The sequence below is a fragment of the Aythya ferina genome (assembly GCF_964211825.1).
Source record: "Aythya ferina genome assembly, chromosome: 18".
NCBI classification, from domain to species: domain Eukaryota; kingdom Metazoa; phylum Chordata; class Aves; order Anseriformes; family Anatidae; genus Aythya; species Aythya ferina.
This window is the reverse complement of record NC_140317.1, coordinates 3,852,214-3,869,702: the sequence shown is the minus strand read 5'-3', so window position 1 is coordinate 3,869,702 and position 17,489 is coordinate 3,852,214. Positions and strand designations below refer to the sequence as shown.

The 17,489-nt window shown below is 61.6% G+C and overlaps 1 protein-coding gene across 1 annotated transcript; it reads left to right on the top strand.

Moving 5' to 3' along the window:
- FADS6 (fatty acid desaturase 6) lies at positions 1 to 17,276 on the top strand (the record flags this gene model as incomplete). The annotated part of the gene is made up of 11 exons (XM_084492586.1): positions 1 to 40; positions 243 to 347; positions 5,237 to 5,585; positions 12,055 to 12,196; positions 12,306 to 12,436; positions 12,746 to 13,131; positions 14,130 to 14,296; positions 14,538 to 14,718; positions 15,284 to 15,471; positions 15,956 to 16,135; positions 16,740 to 17,276. 11 exons carry the CDS (start codon positions 1 to 3, stop codon positions 16,887 to 16,889), a joined length of 2,019 nt encoding a protein of 672 aa, XP_084348712.1. The 3' UTR covers positions 16,890 to 17,276.
- Positions 17,277 to 17,489: the final 213 nt, after the last annotated feature.

Below are 17,489 nucleotides of genomic sequence, written 5' to 3'. Positions count from 1 at the left end.
ATGGTGGGCACCAAAAAGACCATCGCCCACGGGACACCAGGTAGGTCCTACGGCCAGAGGTGACAGCACGGAGGTGGAGGAGCCTCCCTTGGGCAGCAGCATCTCTGCCCGCTGCTCCTTGCCGTGCCTGGTGTGGTGACCACCGGCAGTGCCAGTCGGAGGGGTGACGCCGGGGTCCGGGACCTGCCGGGCCAGCGTGTGTGTGCGCCACTTGCTGAACAATTTCCTGCCCATCCCGGCAGGGATTCACTTCCTGGCCGGGCGGCTGAGTAACGACCTGCGCCGCAGGCAGGACGGAGGCAGCACCATGGGGGGGTCCGATATGGCACCGATACGGCCAGGGTTGGGTACGGTGCGATGCTGGGCTCGTCATGGCTTTGGGACCCTCCGTGGCTGGTTCCCAAATCCAAACTGCCCACAGAGGTGGGGAGGTGGGCATCGCTCAGCGCCGAGGGCAGAGGGAGCCTCTGAGTGGTGGCCAAAGCAAGAGGAGACGAGTTATGTTCACTTTTAGTGCTGGCTTTGAGCACGAGCAGGGCAAATTACTTTCTAGGTCTGCCACACGTGATTTAGAAGCATTAGCAAATGACAGGGGATGCTGTGGATTCTGCCTCAGAGCTTCCTGGGTCTAAAGTGAGCTCCCCACTACTGATGGCCCCAGCTTGCTCCCAGTGGGGCTCTGGGGGAATTGGGGGAAGGCACCAAGCATCCCAGGGGCGTGGGGGCTGGGCACATCTCTGCATCCCAACACCTCTCCTTGCATTGTGCTAGGGCTGGTGGCACTGAAAGTGCCACTTGGGCACAGACCAGCCTGAGTTTGCTGCCTTGCAGGGGACAGCGTGGGGAACCCAGCCTGTGCATTGGCCTGGATCCCTCCCGCTGAGCACCGTGGTCCTGCTGGGGATAAATGCACTTCAGTTTGCAGCACATGCCAGGGGCAGGTCCCCAGCTCCTTTTGCTGCTGTGCAACCCCAGGGGGAGGGCACCGAGCATCCTGCGAGCCCCCAGTGATGCCGCGTGTCCCACACAAAGCACCCAGAGGTGCTGGGACCATGCTGACACCCACTCCTCAATGGCCCTGGCAGCAGCAGGACGGGGAGGGCGCCCAGGGCACAGGCACAGGGTGGGCTACGGGACCACTTTAACCTCTGACAACATCTTTTCCCCACTGCAGACACCGAGCTCCAGCTTGCGAGCGTTGTCTGATGCCAGAGCAGGTCCCTGCGGGGCCAGGAGCAGGGGACACCTGCTGTGAGCACGGCCACCCGACCCCACTGCGGGACTGCACCGGGCTGGATCAGCAAGCACAGGGCTGCAAAAGGAACCCAAATCCACCCACACCCATGCAGTAAGTCCTGCACGAGCATTCAAGCCCTGGTGCTGCTGAGATTTCCTGCGGGTTGCCCCCAGCTCTCCTGGACCCCAGGCTGCGGTGCAGGGCTGAGCTTGGGGCTGGTCTCACCCGAGGCTGGCCCTGCTCTCAGGAGGGGTAGGGGTGGGTCTGGCTGGGCACAGCATCATTTCCCTACCATTCCCTTCATTTCCCCACCATTGTCTTGCTTGGCTGCATTTCTGCAAATCCTGGGGATGCTGTCCCGGGTGGCTCTGGTTCCTTTTTGGGGACAAACCCACTGATGGGACTGCCAGGCTCTGTGTGTCCCCATCCCAGGTGCACGGTGGTGGCACACACGAGGGTAAGAAATGTAGAGGAGAGTGCAGGCACTGCAAAGAGTTGGCAAAAAGCCTGAAAGGAGTAGAGGAAGGATCCTGACCCAGGTACTGCTTTCACCCCTTATGTGACAACCCCTGGCCCTTCTCACAGCCACAAGCGACCCCTGGGCTCAGCACCAACCCCTTGGGTGAGAGTGGCCACGGGCTGGCACCTGGGGCAGCCACAGACCACAGCAGAGGGGTCAGCCTGGGCTGAGCTCCCCAAACCTCCAAGAGTCCATGAACTCTCGGTGCTCTCACGGTGCTCACTGTCAGCCCCGTGAGCACCCCACATTTCACCCACCACAGCCCCGTGTCCCACGGGTTTTGTGTTTCGCAGCACGCCTCCCCGGCACGGGGGGAGTCTCCAAGCGCAAAAATTCCTTGTGAGTTTGGGGGAAGAGCTGCAGCAAAGCCACCCGCACGGGGACAGAAGGGGAGCGATGCACCAGGCGGCCGCTCGAGCTGCTGCCTTCAGAACCGGCGGCCCCATCCCGGCTCAATAACCGAGCTAACGAGAGCCGCTGTCAACGAGTCCGCAGCTCCCCAGCCTGCGCGGGGAAGGGCGAATCACAGCGCCGTGGTGGAGGCACCGAGGAGGAGAAACCTGTTTCACTGACCTTGCTCCATCACCGGCGTCCTGGCACCGCCGCGGCCGGGTGTCGAGGTGCGGGGCAGCGGCGGGGCGCGGGGGGCTCGGGCGCCGTCAGTGGTGCGAGGGGCAGCGGGACCCCATGTCTGGCAGGTCGGGGGCTGGGGGAGCTGGGGACAGCGGGCGGGATGGTGAGACCCCGCTCGGCTGATGCTGAGCTTCAGCGTTGCCTTCGCCTGCCGAAGCCTCGCTCCACCCCTCACCTGCTAATAAAGCCTCCGCCGCGCCGGTCCCTCCTTTGGCACTGACTCACCGGCTGACCCAGCCCAAGCCTTCAGCTGCCCCGCACCTCCATTTTCTGACCTACAAACCAGGGCTGATCCCCGCCGCGCTCCCGCTCTCTTACATAAGGCAGCCGGGTGCTCGAGCAAACCCTGCAGCGCTTTGCAACCCGTCAACGGTACCTGCGAGCCCCACGGGGCATCGGTGGGCACCCAGCAGCGATGCACGAGCCTGGCCACTCGTGCCAACACGTGCACGGGCCCTGACTGCCCATTTCTTGCATCCCTTGAGGATGCTGCGAGCTGGCTGCTGGTTGCACCTCCAGGTGCAACCTCCCTGGGCTCTTTCCCTGCTTCTTGCAGCTGGGAAGGGGAGGCGAGCGGACGGACGTGTGCTGTTCTTGGCAGGGCATCCTGCCCTCTCCAGCCCTGGGGAATGCCTTCGCCCTGCTGCCCTGGTGCCCCAGCCCGCCTCCAGCACCCCGAAACCCAGCTGGGCGGGTTTGGGAAGCGCGCCAGGGGCTGCTGGGGTGTTGGAGGCTCTCTGGGCACCCGCTGGGCTGTGCTGGGCTTGTCTGTGCTGCCAGCTGGGGAGCAGCCCCGGCCGCATCCTGCCCCTCTGTGGTGCCTGTCCATGGGGTGGCCGTGCCCTGGGGGGGTGCCGTTCCCATTAAAACCCCCACAGAGCCCCTTGGCATCGCACTGCACCACTGTGCTCCTGCAGTGCTGCTGGGCAGCTGGGGAGGCTGAGCTGTGGGGGTGAGGAAGACGCTGGTCTCTGAGGAGGAGGAAGAGGAGGGTTTGAGGCCGGGGTGCGCTGGGCTCTGGCTGCTTTGTGCCACTGGGGCAACAAAGCAAAGAGGGCAGAGCTTGGTGCCCCCCCCGGCTTCTGCCCCGTGGTGCCAGGTCCAGGCTCCCCATGCACCTGTCCCAGCTCACCACCCACACACCAATGTTGCTCAAATTAAGAAATAAATTCGAAATTAAATACTGAAAGCATAAAGACATCATCTGGTTGTTTATTTGCTTGCTGCCTTCCAGGAGAAGGCGATGGGGACAGCTGCTGTGTGCGAGGCAGCACCGTTCCCCGGGGGAAGGACGAGCACCCCCCTGTCCCAGCAGGGTCTGGGTGTCCGCAGGGGCACCCAGGGGGCTCGGGGATCCCCAGGGTGCAGGACCCCGAGCTTGGGGCCCTGGGAAAAGCTGCGGTGCCAGCACAGGCAGGAGGCAGGAGCCGGCCGGTGCTGCCTGACGTAAGAGGTTACACAAGCCCACGCGGGCAGGCTGCCGGCAGCGCCGCCGGCTCGTTTGCTGCCAGAGCCCTGCTCCTGCTCCGGGAGGGACCTGTGGGAAGGGGGGCAGCAGCCCGGCCCCTTCCTCGTGCTGGGCATCCCCTGGGGAAGCCCTGGGGTTCGTTGGCACCCTGGAGTGGGACCCAGAGGGATACACGGGCTCCCCAGGGGTGCAAAAAGGAGCACTGCAGCATGCACTGAGAGGCAAAAGCTGGTTTGGAGAGGGTTGGGGAAGTGCTGGTGTCCACGTGCCGTGGCTGGGGCAGCGGGCTCTGCCTCGGGCGAGCAGGTGGGAGCTGGCACAGCAGAGCAGGGCACGGTGCTGGGACGTGGTGCTGAGTGGCTCAGTCCCGTTGGCGGTGTCAGTGGGAAGCTCCCGGCCGGACACCCGCACGGGGCGGCCGCACGGCGACGTGCCAGGGTGAGCTGCCGTGCTCAGCGCCTCCTCACCCAGTGGCACGCGGGCGATAGATCAGCCCCAGGTATTCGAGGCAGCCAGCCCGGGGCATTACTCACGCCTGGGGCTGCGCTGGGCTCCAGGGGCAGGAATGTGCAGTGCTCAAACCGCCTCTCCCCGGGCAGCACCGGTCCCGTGTCCCCAAGCTCGGGCTGGTTTCACCCATGGGTGACGTGGAGCGGAGGGGCTGGGAGCTGTGGGTGCCTCCTGGGGGGCTTGGGGGTGCTAGAAGTTTTTGGGGGTTCCTGCCTGCGCATGGCCCCTCAGGGGGGACCAGATTCCCCTGCCTGTCCCAGGCACCACAAGGGCACCGAGGGCTGGAGGAGGTGACACGGGAGGTGCTGAGCACCCCAGGTCCTGTCACCCCAAGGGCAGGGGGTGCCCTGGCAGCAGCATCTGGGCACGGCAGCACCGGGGCTGGTGGCTGAACAAAAGCATCTTTTTATGCTGTTTTTTTTTTTTTTTTTTTTTTTCCCCTAAATTATCAGGAAAGAAGCAGCATGGAAAGAAGAGGGGGAAGCCAGCAGCACTTTGTGGCTCCCACCAGCCTTGTCTGGCCCTGCCCTGGGCAAAGCATTCCCAAGGGACGGCTGGAGATGGGTCTGACTCTACCATGCCCTGTGGATGGACGTCTAAAACCACTCACGAGGTTGCTGTGGACACGTTTTCTGGTCCCGGGGATGTTTTTTGATGTGATGCACAACATTCAACCTTCGGTTTTCTTTTTGCGGGCAATTTTCTCCCAGCCTGGAGCTGTCAGATAATAAATCCTGGGTGACACTTGTTTTCCCCAGCATGGTCCGTGAGCTCAGGAAGCCGTGGGTCCATGCGCAGGCTGAATGCTGGGTTCTCAAAGACTTCCCATCATCTCCCCGGGCACCGGTTTCTCCCCTTTTCCCAACAGAGCCCGAGCCTTACTCACTGCTCTCCCGACAAGCCACCCCCCTTCCCAAGGGCATCACCTTCACCGTGCGGGAAGGCGACGTCCTTTTCAGGAACAGGGCTTGTGCCGGGCACCGTGGCCATTCCCAGAACCCCGTTATCTGGAAATCCCACTATCAGCTCCTTGCCGTGGCCGTGCCTGGCTCCAGCTGGCCACAGCCCAGCGGGGACATGGAGCAGCTCCGGCCACCCGTGGGCTCCTTGGGGCTGGCGTTGCTGGTGGCTCCTCGTGAGCCCGCTGCCTGCATTGGGGCAGCCTCCTGCTGTGCCAGCCGCCCGCTGACGCCGGTCCCACCGCCACGCCGTGGGAGGTCGGGCTTATCTGCGTCGTGCCGGGCTTGGCTCATTGTTGATTGTTCTTTTTTTCCCATTCAGGAAGAAAGGAGGAAAAAGTAAATCTGCTTTTTATTTATTTTATTTTTTCTTTTGCCCCCGCAGAGCTGCTATTTGATTCTCCGTTTCCGCCGAGGCTCCATCCAGCTGCCCCTGTGCCAGCAGCAGCTCTTGGGCACGGCGGTCCTGCACCCCGCCGGCTGAAGGGCTCGATTTAGGGCTGAGCTTCTGGCCATTTCACACCTAGCCATGTCCCTGAGACCCCTCTCCCCCTGTACCCTCCAGCCCAAGGACCCTCAAAATTTAAGGGCTTCAGCACAGGCAGGTTCCAGCTGTGCCGTGAGGACAGTGGTCCCCTGGGCCATGAGGTCCCAGTCCCCTGGGCTGGCACAGCAGCCACCTCTACCTGCCACGACAGCTCCCGCCACCCACAGTTTAGCCATAACCTGGTTTCTGTTCTAACCCCTATATATTATTATTATTTTTTTTTTCCATGGCCTCCTCCCTCTCTCGCTTTGCCCCACTTTGCCCTCCCGCAGGCAGGCACTGGGGCACGGCGGCTGCAGCTGACCCCGATCCCAGCCAGGCCTGGCTGAAGCCAGAAACAAAATCAGAAATAAAATCAGAAATAACATCAGAAATAACATCAGAAATAAAATGTTGCCTGGGTCAGGGTGGCTCCCAATCCTCGGACTGGGATGACTGAGCAGCACCTTGCACATGCCCGGATCAGCCCTAAGGGACGGGGGAAAGCCAGAAAAATGGGGCTGGGGAGACTTTGTAGCTCTGCAACCCCCCCTTGCAGAATTTAGCAGCTTTTGTGGTGTTTGCATCTTCCTAGGAGCCTGCAAAATGCCAGCTCGCTGTGCCTGGGGGACGCCTGCTTCACCCCCTGCTCCTGGCTGGGGCTGCTCCGCACCTCCCGTGGGCTCTGCCAGATGTTCCCGCAGTGGACTGGGACCCGGAGCACCGCGGCTCCAAAGCTGTCATTAAGCAGAGTCCCTGTTTTTCCAAGCTAACTGGTTTTATGGGTCTGGCCGTGCTGATGAAATAGCTGCCAGGTGGTGCGTGAGTTATCCCTGTGGCTGGCGAGGTGCATCCGAGCGCCGGCGTTACACACAGCCTGCCCTCGGTGCGCTGGCACCCGCAGCCGGCTCCGGGGGGCCGCCCCTGCCCCAAAAGATGGGGGGCTGTTCCCCGGGGTGCTGGGTTTTGGGCAGCTCAGCCCCTTTTCCCTCTTGCAAGAGACGGGAACAGGCAGGGAGGACGCGCTGGGTATTATCTGGAGGTGTCTCCAGGGCTACTGGGGACACGGGAGGACGTGGCCAGAGCCCGTTCCCAGCCAGGGGGAGCAGGGACCTGACAGCAAACCCTCTCCCCAGCCCCACTGCCTTGACCATCGCCTTCCTGCAGCGTCTGGAAGCAGGGAAATAGGCTGGTAGCACGCGAGACCTGCCAACGCTGGCCGTGTTCCTGGAGGCCGGCGCGGTTCGGGCAGCCTTTTGGCTCCCACCCAAGCCCGCAGCCCGCAGCAGTGACGCAGCGCCTCGGCTTCCCACCCCGGCCGGGCGGCTCGCGCCCTTCCAGGGAGGGCCCCAGGGGCAGGTTACATCACGGCCACGCGTGCCCTGCCTTCCCCTCTGCCCGCCTGGCCCCGGGTGGCCTCGTGCTCCCCGCGTGGCACCGAGGCACCGAGCCCCGCTGCGCCCGGCACAGGGCAGTGCCCATCCCGGGTGTGGGGACGGCATCGTGCGGCCCTTTATCCGGTGGGTAGGTGCTGTGTGAGGGCTGCTTTGCAATCAGGAGGCAGATTTTGGGGTGTATTTTTAATGAGCACAAAGCTTTTTATCTTGTAGGTGTTTCTGGTTTCCATAAGGATCCTGTTTGGTGTCTCATGAGCAGTGACCGAGTCGGAGCAGAGGTTCTCGTCAGGGCTTATCTCTGTTTTCCTAAGCCCAGGCAAACACAACAACCCAGCCAGACATGTCCCGATACTCCTGGAGGAAAAGGCAACGGGATTTTGGTGCCAGGCTGTGCCCTGCTCTCCTCATCTGTGTCCCTCCTCGTCAGTGGAGCTGCCCAGGAAGCCTGGCTTTGAAAAATAAACTCGGTGAGCGGCACCGCCATCGGTGTGGCTGTGCTGAGCCATGCCGGGCTCAGAAAGCTTCACAGTGGACTCAGGACCCCCACAGGGTCCATCCTGCCCCGTGTCCCTCCCCGTGCCATGGTGCCAGCAGGCTGGGAGCGTCCCTTGTTCCTAGAGAGGGCCGAGGACGCAGCCCGGAGAGCGTCTGCCCGTGCGAAGTGGTAAAAGTTTCATGTGGGCGGCTGGTGCCGGGGACCTGCCCGTGGGGCTCAGCGCCTGGCCATGGGGACACGTGTGTGGCCCTGCTGGTGGTTGGGGCCCGGGAGGGCATGGCAGAGCAGGGGGCCGGGGCTGGGCAGTGCTGTGTGTATGAAAACTGCATTTAATTCCCGGGGACCATAGCGCATCTCTCCGATGCGTATCGTGGTGCTGTGAATAAAAAGCCTGGTGCTGGCAACGAGCGGCCACCTCCCCGCTGCATCACCCCCAATATTCAGCCACCAAACGGGGCTGGAGCCATGCTTGGTGCCCTCCTCACCCGCCGGGACCCAAATTTCCCTCTTTTTGGGGGCAGGAGGGGATGCAAAGAGCGGTGCCCGTGCAGAGCTGCGGGGTGGGAGGCTTGGCTGCGTGGAGCGGGACGGATCCTGCAGCGAGCCCCGCGTTGGGTAACACCTTGCCAGGCGGTGACGCCAGGGACCGAGGGGTGGGGGCAAGCAGTTTCGGTCGGGGCAAGAGCGGAGGCACACAACCTAATGATTACCTGCGCCCTGAGCTGCTAAGTGGAGGAAGTCTGTGATTAGTTGACACCTCCAGCCAGGCTTTTGAAATTAAGCCGGGATGGAGCAGGGGGTGGATGACAGCTGCTTTATTCACAGCTGATATAAAAAAAAATGAAAACACGGTCCCGGGACGGTATCGGGACATTCCGGCGGTGGCTGGAAGGGCTGGTGGTGAGCACGTGCCAAGTCCCCAGGAGGATTTGGGGTGCGTGTGGGCAGGGATGGGTTCTGGTGGTTTATACCCGGGTTTGTCCTTGCTCTGCCGGCGTCTCGTGCTTGCCATCATCCTGCTGCCTCAGTGCTACCTGCAAACAGTCGGGTACAGCAGCAGGGAGGACAGTTATTTGAGTTAAAAGCACGGCCTCGCCACGTCCCAGCAGGGCTGGGAGCACGTGGGGTGACCAAATGGCCACGGACAGATCCTGCATCTCCCCAGCCCCGCAGCGCCGAAGGACACGAGGATCCCCTGGGACAAAGGGAGCCGGGGATCGGGCACGGGAATGCTCGGGTGTTTGCCCTTTTGGAGCTTCCTGCATCAATATTTTGGTGAAATGCCCATCGGGGCAGGTGTACGGTGGAGCTGTGACTCCCTCTGGTGCCTGCCCTGAGGCTTTTCAACCCACTGCTTGATGATTTCCTCACCCCGCGGCCCCAGGGCTGGAGGATTTGGGGTGCCCGGAGGATGCGCTGCAGCCCCGCTCCCCAAATATCCCCCAAATATCCCCCAAATATCGGGGGCACCGAGCAGCTTTTGGGGGTCCCCGAGGCAAAGCTGGGCGTTGCCTGCAGATGGAGCTCCTCGCTTGGGTTGGGGCTTGGGGTGAGGTGCTGAACCCGCCTGCTGCTCCTCCATGAGCACCTGTTAGACCCCAAAAGGAGGAGGGGATGAGCTTAACCTCTGCCTGCTGGGAAGAGGATGGCAGAAATTAATCCCTCATTAAACCAATTACCCAAATGGGTGCAGCCTGGGAGTAACAGGGGAAACCCCATCCAAACCCAGGTGTTAAATAGGGGATGTCCCCAGGGAAGGCCAAGCTGGGGGTGATGGGGCTGTGGTGGTCTGCGAGGGGGGCACCGTGGTGCTGCTGCCCTGCTCCTTCATCCCTTGGAGGAGGAGGAGGGTCTGCGGGGTGGGTGGTTGTAGGGATGAAGATACCGCCAAGAAGAGTTTGCTCCCCTCCCTCCCTGAGGTGTAAATGCTGCAGGTTTTTGACCAGCTCATGGGTTTGGGGCTGGAAATGGACTTTTTGGGGGCTAAAGGCTTTGCCCCCCGTGCTCATGGGACCCCACACTGGCCCCTGTGCTGTGAGGGGCTGGTGGCAGCGAGCAGCTCGCTCCTCCACGGCTGGGGATTGTGCTGATCCCTGCAGTGTGCTGGGGGATTTGTGAGTCTTTGATGTGATTTTCCTACAAAATTGGAGGTGTTTGTTTCCGTGGGGGGGGGGGGAGGGGTCATCAGCTTTTGCTTTCATCCCTGTGGTTTTGCTAGGGGCAGCAGGGTTGTGTGGTTTGGCCTGCAAGTGGTGGAAAATTGGAGGTAAGTGGGAGGTTTACGTTCTTTTTGAAAGTAGAGCTTTGCAAAGAAGCAGATTTAGGGCTGTGACCCCAAATCTGCTGGTGCTTAGCTGAAAATCCCTGCTCTTGCTGGGGGCAGGCCACCTCCTGGCTCCCTGGGAAGGAGGAAAGGGAGTCTGCCAGGGGTCTGTGCCTTTTGGGAGCTGCTCATTTCCCTCCTCCTGTGCATCTCTTGGGTTATTTATGAACTTTTTGGGGTACCCACAGGGTGCTGGTGCCCACCCAATCCGAGTAACAACCAGCCCAGCCTCAGCTGAGCATCCTTGGCACAGGGCTGAGCCCCGCTTGGTGCTCTGCTTCCCCTTGGGTTCGCAGGGCTCCAGCCTGCTCTGTGCAGTGGTTTATACGGGCACATATCCGGCAGTGACCAGAAGCCTCATTTTGGGTGTTTCTGTCTCCTACTGTTCCCCTTTCTGCTCCTGGGGAAGCTCGGCTGGGGATGGTGCACCAGGGACATCTCTGCCCTGGGTTGTCTCCCTCCCTTGGCTATTTGGGGACCCAAAAGCTGCCCCATGAGTGCTACAGGCCTCCTGCTCCTCCTGTGGGAGGCTCAGGAGCATAGGGAAGGGTTTTCCAACCTGCTTTTTTTGTGTGCCCCACACTGACATTGGGAAGTTGTCTCTCTGGTTGTCCTCTCCCACAGGCTCTCCTTGCGGCTGCTGCTCCCCTGCGAGCATCACCCTGGCCACAACTCCCACCTTGGCTGTAGCTTCAAGCAAAAGCAGAAGGAAACTGTCCCCCAGGGGCTAAACTTTGCCTTTCCTGCATCTTTCCCAACCCATTGCTTGTTCTCCCACACAGATGTGGCCCCTGGTCCCAGGACCATGCACACGGGCACGCTCCCCCTGGCTGCGGTGGGATCCTCTTGACTCATTTGGGGCTTGGACACGAGGCTGAGCCGCTCTGCTGCCTCCTCCCCCGTCTCCTCCTGCCCCATTGCCACAGAACCCGTTCTGCCCCGTCCCGAGCTTGTGCAATCACCAAAGGCAGCAGCAGGACAAGCTCAGACTGTGGCTCGTCACCTCACTGCCACCACCCCTGGTGGTGTCCCTGCAGGGATCCCGCTCTCTGCTCCCTCTGTTAATGAAGGCATCCCATAATAAGCAGACCCCACGGTGTCCCCCAGCCCATCACCGCGTCCAGCACCACCTTCCTGTGCTCGCCCCTAGCTCAGCACCACCTGTGGGTGCTCTCCTTTGCCCTGGGCTTCCCTCCTTAACGAGCTGGCGATGACAAACGAGCTGTGTGTTGGAACCAATTGCTGAACTTGGCTGCTGCAGCCAGGCCTTCAGCTTGCTGCGGCTCCAGGTATTTCTCTTTATTAGTGCCCGTGGCTCTGGAACTGATCCTTCATAACACGAGCTGCTGGAACGGAAGAGAAGACCCTGCAGCTGTGTAACACCCCCTCACTCTGCCCTTGGCAGCAGGTGCGATTTTATTTATTTTTTTATTTATTTATTGCTTTTCCAGGGTGCGATGAGAGTCCCCTGGGGCTCAGGGACTGGCACGGTGCTGGGGCGAGGTTTGCCTCCCAGTCGCTGCGGGGATTTGCTGCTCCAGGAGGTGCTGAGCCCGTCCCGATGCGGGTCTGGGGAACCCCAGCATGGGGTGCAGCAAACCAGCCTGGCGTGTGGAGTTGCTGGGGGTCGGTGTTAGCTGAGGTTTGGTGAATCAGGTGAATCAGTGCCTTTTGGTTGAGCTGATTCAGGTTTTGGTTAGGAAAAGTAACCAAAAAAAAGGAGAAATCCGGTGCCCGGTGGGGAAGTGTTGCTTTTAGAGCCTTCTGCTGTAAAGGCAGGGGCTGTCCCCTGGCACAGGACCCGAAAGCTCTCGGTCCTGCGCTGTTTCTGCTCGATTAACCAGGAGGCAGAGATGGTAACGAGAGGGAATTCTTACAAAAAAAAAAAAAAATCTTGCAAAACTCACAACAGCGTAGGAGAGGAGGCGCAAAGTGGGGCCAGGGCTCAGCCCCACGGGTGCGCTCCCTCTTTCACCATCCCACAGCCTGCCCTTGGAGCTGTCCCAGGCGGGTTGGGCTGCACGGCTCCTGCTCTCGAAGGAAAGAAACCCCTATCCCAGCCCTACAACCCCTATCCCAGTCCTACAACCCCTACCCCACACCCTCCTCCTGGCCTCCTCGGGGCTGGTCCTGCCTCCCGGCTCCCCTCCCTCCAGCCTCCCCGCCGCCTCCCCATCCTTCCCCTCCCGTCCCGTTCCCTCCTCCCTCTCCCGGTGCCCTCGGTGCTCCCGAATAGGGGATCGGGGGCGGATTTCTGCGGCTGCTCATCTGCATCCAGCCTCCAGCCTCCTCCCCGCTCTCCTCCGCTCCTCCCTTCCCCGAGCCGCCGCCGCCGCCCGGCACCGGGGCGCAGCGCCGGGGGGAGCCGTGAGTACGGGGCTGCGCCTCCGCTCCCCCGAGGGGCTTTTTGCTTTTCTTACTTTTATTTATTTGTATTATTATCGTGGCTTTCTGCTCTCCCCCCCCCCCCCCGCCCTTCCCGTGTCCTTCAGCCGGGGCTGCGGAGCCCGGCCTCGGCGCTGGAGGCTGGGGGTGGGGGGGTGACGCGGAGGGGACGAGGCCACCGTCGAGGCTCTGAAGGCTTCAGGCTGGGCTCCAGGTGCTTTCCTGCCCCCTCCCGGGTGTTAATTCCTCGCCTCGGGTGCTGTCAGGGTGTGCGTTGCCTGTACTTGGCAGGGCGATGCCGCTGGAGGACGGGGAGGTGGCAAGGCGGAGGGGACAGCACAACAGCGGTGCCACCGGCCTCGGGGGGACACGGGGGGAGCCCCACGAGGATGGGACAGCTCCGGGTGGCAGCGGGATGGAGGTGACAGCAGAGGAACCCCAGCTGGGACCAGCCCTGGGTGATGGGGATGTGGCCGCCGGAAGGGGAGAAGATGCTGGAGGGGGGCTGCAGCCAGCAGGGAAGGAGCCGGAGCAGTTTGGGGTGTTGGGGGGCGAGGAGTCCCTCATGGCCGAGCTCTCGGAGCGGGTGCAGAAGGTGGTGAAGAGCAGCAGCTGGTGGGAGCGGCACGGCGTGGACGCCTCCATCCTCGCCTGCAGCCTCCTCGCGCTCCCGGCAGGTAGGAGCCCCCCCGAGCCTGGGGGGCCTGGGGGTCTGGGGGTCCCGCTGCCTCCTTGCTGCTGATATGTCGGAGGTGTGTAGGGCAGGGGACTTTGCTGAAAGCCTATTAGCAGCTGTTAAGCTGTAGCAAAGCTGCGATCAACCCTTTACCCTGTGTGGTGTGACGGGGTGGGATGTGGGGTCGTGGGTGCCTGGTGGTGCCCAGCAGCCGGGCAGGGAAACCCATGGGGCTGGGGTGAGGGTGCCCTGAGGGTGGTGGTGGGTGCAGGGGAGTGCTCAGTGTTACCTGTTGGTGCTGGTGGCCTTCAGAGGGGCCCCTCTCCATCGTCCCCCAGGCAGCAGCAGGCATGAGGAGGAACGGAGCAGAGTGGCCACAGGGTGGGGGCTGAGTTCTCCCTGTTCCCCACTGGGACCTGACAGTGCCAGGGGGATGCGAGCACGTAAAATGCTCTACTAGAGAAGAAGGAAGCTGAGGCTGGTGCCTATTTAGTTTTTGAATACCTGGGGTTACAGAAAATACAGCAGAACCGTGTTGTCCCCCAGAAATACCCTGTCCTTCCTCTGCTGGCTGAGTCTGGGAAATTATATCGGGATAAAATCGCCAGCAGGTCTGACCCACGAGATGCAGAGACCCATGGGTCTCAGGGGGAGTTTGTTTTCCCTCTCGTGCCTGTCCTGGGGTTTGGCTGGCTCATGCCCAAAGCTGGGTCTGGGTGCTGCAGGTTCCTGGCTGGACCTTACTGGGATGGGGCTGGGCGGGGTGCACGCACCCGGTGCCATTGGGGCTGGAAGTGGCCGAACCTGCAGCCTGGCCGCCAAGGGCAGCGTGGAGTCAGCCCTACTGGCTCGGGCAGTTTAAATACCTGTAATTACGTCTGAAAAACAGGCTCAGGGCAGCCGTCAGCACATTTTGGAGTAGCAACGGCAGGAGGGAGGCGAGGAGTGCTGCGGCATGTGCTGGTGGCTGAGCCCTGGTCCCCGGGGGTTTCTCTGCAGGGTTCCTGTGCCTGCGCTCAGCCCGGGCTGTCCCGTTCCTGGCCGGGATCCTCACCCTCGGCGTGGTGCATCACACCCTGTCTGTGAAGGGCAGCCACCTGGCCAGCCACAACGCCCTCACCGAGTCCAAGTCATGGGGCAAAGTGTGGGCTGTCTTCTTCATCGAGGTGAGCGGGGTGCGGGAGGCAGATCCCGAAAGCCCCATCGGCACCGTACCGCTGAGCACCAGCACCGATTGTGGGGCTTTGCTGGAGGCAGTAGGGTGAACGGTGGGGATGGTTCCCAGTGCTTAGCTCTAAAAGTTCATTTCAGCCTGGTTTGGTGCCTGTGGGGTGAAAAGCATCACCCACGGTGCCCGATCCTTGTCCGTGTCTGCTGACATCGCCTCTCCTTTCTCCTCTCCCCCAGCTCTGCTCAGCTTTCACGGCTGAGCAAGCCACCTACAACCACGTGAAGCTCCACCACGGCTACACCAACGTCATCGGCCTGGGGGATTCCAGCACTTGGAAGCTCCCTTTCCTCAACCGCTACGTCTACATGTTTGTGGCACCTCTCGCCGTGCCCATCATAACGCCCCTGGTGGCCCTCGGTACGTGCCCAGCCGCCTTGGCACCGGTCCTGCTCGGGGTGAGCTGGCTCTCACCTTGCTGCTGGTGCTTAGAAATGCTCCAGGCCCTCTTCGTTGGGTTGAGCATTGAGAGCTCTTACAAAAGGCTGAAGTGCCCGGATTTGTTCTACTTTAATTCAGATATTTGGTCGTAAAAGGTTCAGTCTGGCAGCTCGGTGTTGCTGCCCGCGTACGGGGTTGGGATGCGATGAGTTTGGGCAGGTGAGGCAGAAGTGGTAGTGCCGAGGGATGGCTGAGGGAGAAGAGCCCAGGAAAATATTGGCAGACTTTGGGAGCACAGCCATCGGGCTGAACACATGGCTCAAGGCAACGGCAAACATGCAGACAGTGCCTCGGTAGGTTATAGGAAATGAGGGTGCATCCAACCTCCCCCTGTGATGACCCAGCCCCTGCCCCATTACTGGGGTCCTGCCCTGAGGGCATCCCAGACCCCAAAAATGAGCAGTTCTGTGGGGATTTTGGAGAGGAAGGGGAAATGGAGATTGGATGGGCTATGACCTCGTGCTGCCTCTTCTTCTCGGTGCAGGTTTGCTGAGGAACGTGGAGCTGAAGGTGGCTGCACGCACCGTGTGCTGCATGTCCCTGGGCCTCTACTGCCACTACTGGCTGCTGCTCCACGCCTCGGGCTTCCAGTCGCCGTGGTCGGCCCTGCTCTGCATGCTGCTCACCCGCTCCCTCCTGGCCCACCCCTACATCCACGTCAACATATTCCAGGTACAAACCCCAAGCCCTGAGATGTCCCAAGGGTGCCGGAGCCCCCTCCCGGCCCCGGCCTCGCCTCTTGTGGTCAGCTAAAGGCGAGCAGCCTGGGCTGCAAGCTCCCTCATGCTGATGTTGTAAGAGGGATGTGGCTGGGAGAGAGTCAGGGAGGAAGGGAAGGAAGGGCTGTGTGATGTCCTCCACGGTGACCTACGGGTTTGGGGGGTTGGTGCGATTGCATTTGGGAATGCAGCCTGGGTGGTGCAGTCCCTCCAGATGGCTGGCTTTAAGGGTTGGTGTTCGGGGGGGCTACACCTTGGGGAACTCCTTGGTGGCTCCGTGTGTGGTTTTTACTCTTGGAGAGGAGAGCACAGGATGCAGTGACCCCAGGGACAGACCCAGCACTTGGGTCGGGAGCTGACCCTCGGCTCAGTGTGGCCAGAGCTGCCGCATTCCCTGGGAGGGGGAGGCTGCGGGACCCACCCCACCTCTCTTGCAGCACATCGGCCTCCCCATGTTTGCGGCCGATCGGAAGCCCAAGCGCATCCACCTGATGAGCCAGGGCGTGCTCAACCTGCCCCGCAACGCACTGCTCGACTGGACCTTCGGCCACTCGCTCATCAGCTGCCACGTGGAGCACCACCTCTTCCCCGGCCTGTCCGACAACATGTGCCTCAAGGTGAGCTGGCCACGAGCCTCCTCCGGCCTCCAGCACCCTCCCGGTGCTCCTGCCTCTTCGTTTGGGATGTGTTTTGGGTGCTGCCCGGGTTGTCATCAGCCTCACCAAGAGTCCACGCCAGGCTCTGATCCTTTTGGTCCTGTCCCTGTTGCCCCAAGGCACGGGATGTGTTTTGAAACTGGGGTGTGAGCGCTGCCCCAGCAGGGATCTCCATCCATTGAAACACCTTTTTTGACCTTAATTATGGATAAAAAATGGAGTAATCGTGAGGAGGGAGTGCTGGCACAAGGGTTGTGCTGATGGGGTGGGTAGGGCCAACCCCACTGTGTGCTGATAACCGTGGGAGCATGTGGGGAGCATGTGGGGCCAGCCCTCATTAAAAACCTCTTTAGAATGTCTGTCCTAACCCTACAGAGGCATTTGGCCAGGGGAACTCCCCTCATTTCTGCAGCTGGATGCTGCCTTCCTTTTAATTTTCACAGCAGGGTCGTGGCTTCTGCCTCTCCAGCCCTGCTTGGGGACGTGCAGGGTCTTGTGGGCAGGGAGCTGGGCTGGAAACCTGCAAGCACCAGCACCACTGCCCGGGGTGACTGTGCTCCTACAGATCAAACCCGTCGTGTCCCGGTACCTGAGGGAGAAGCAGCTGCCCTACAACGAGGACACCTACGGCGCCAGGCTGCGGCTCTTCCTGCGGCAGTACGAGGAGCTGATGGTCCACGCGCCCCCCATAACGGAGCTGGTGGGCATCCAGTGAGGCAGGGGGCTGCCAGAGGGGGTCCCCTGGGGGATGCCTCTCCCCGAGGGCTTGCTTTTGGGTAGCTGCACCAGGAAAAGGGACAAACCATGCCAATGCTGGGGTCCTGGAGGGGGGCCTGGGATCCCAGAGCCGCTCACAACCAGGGTTTAGCTTCACCCGCTCTGCCTTCACGCCTGGGGAGAGCAAAGCCAAGCCCTGCTGCTGGCTGGGTGCTCCGGGCAGGGCCGTGTCCCCCAGGCACCCTTCCTACACCCGGGGGCTGTGCAAGATGCTGGGGACGTGGTGGGGGCTCCACTGACCCCCCGAGGGGCTGTCACTGCTGCTGTGCTTTACCTGAGCTGGGGGGCGAGCAGTCCCTCTAGGAACAAGGATTTGACAAATCAGCCTCGGTGTCTTGCCATGGATCTTCTTTATTTCATTTTCACTTTTTTTTTTTTTTCTGGAGCAAATCCTGTGGGGGTGCTGCCTCGCCCAGGGGGTGTCCGTATGGGGGTGCTCTGGGGGACCCCAGTGGGAGCTGTGGCTCCTGCCAGGCCTTTTTCAGGGCTCAGCGGGAGGCTGGCAGGCAGATTTCCAGCCTGCATGGGCCTGGGAGCC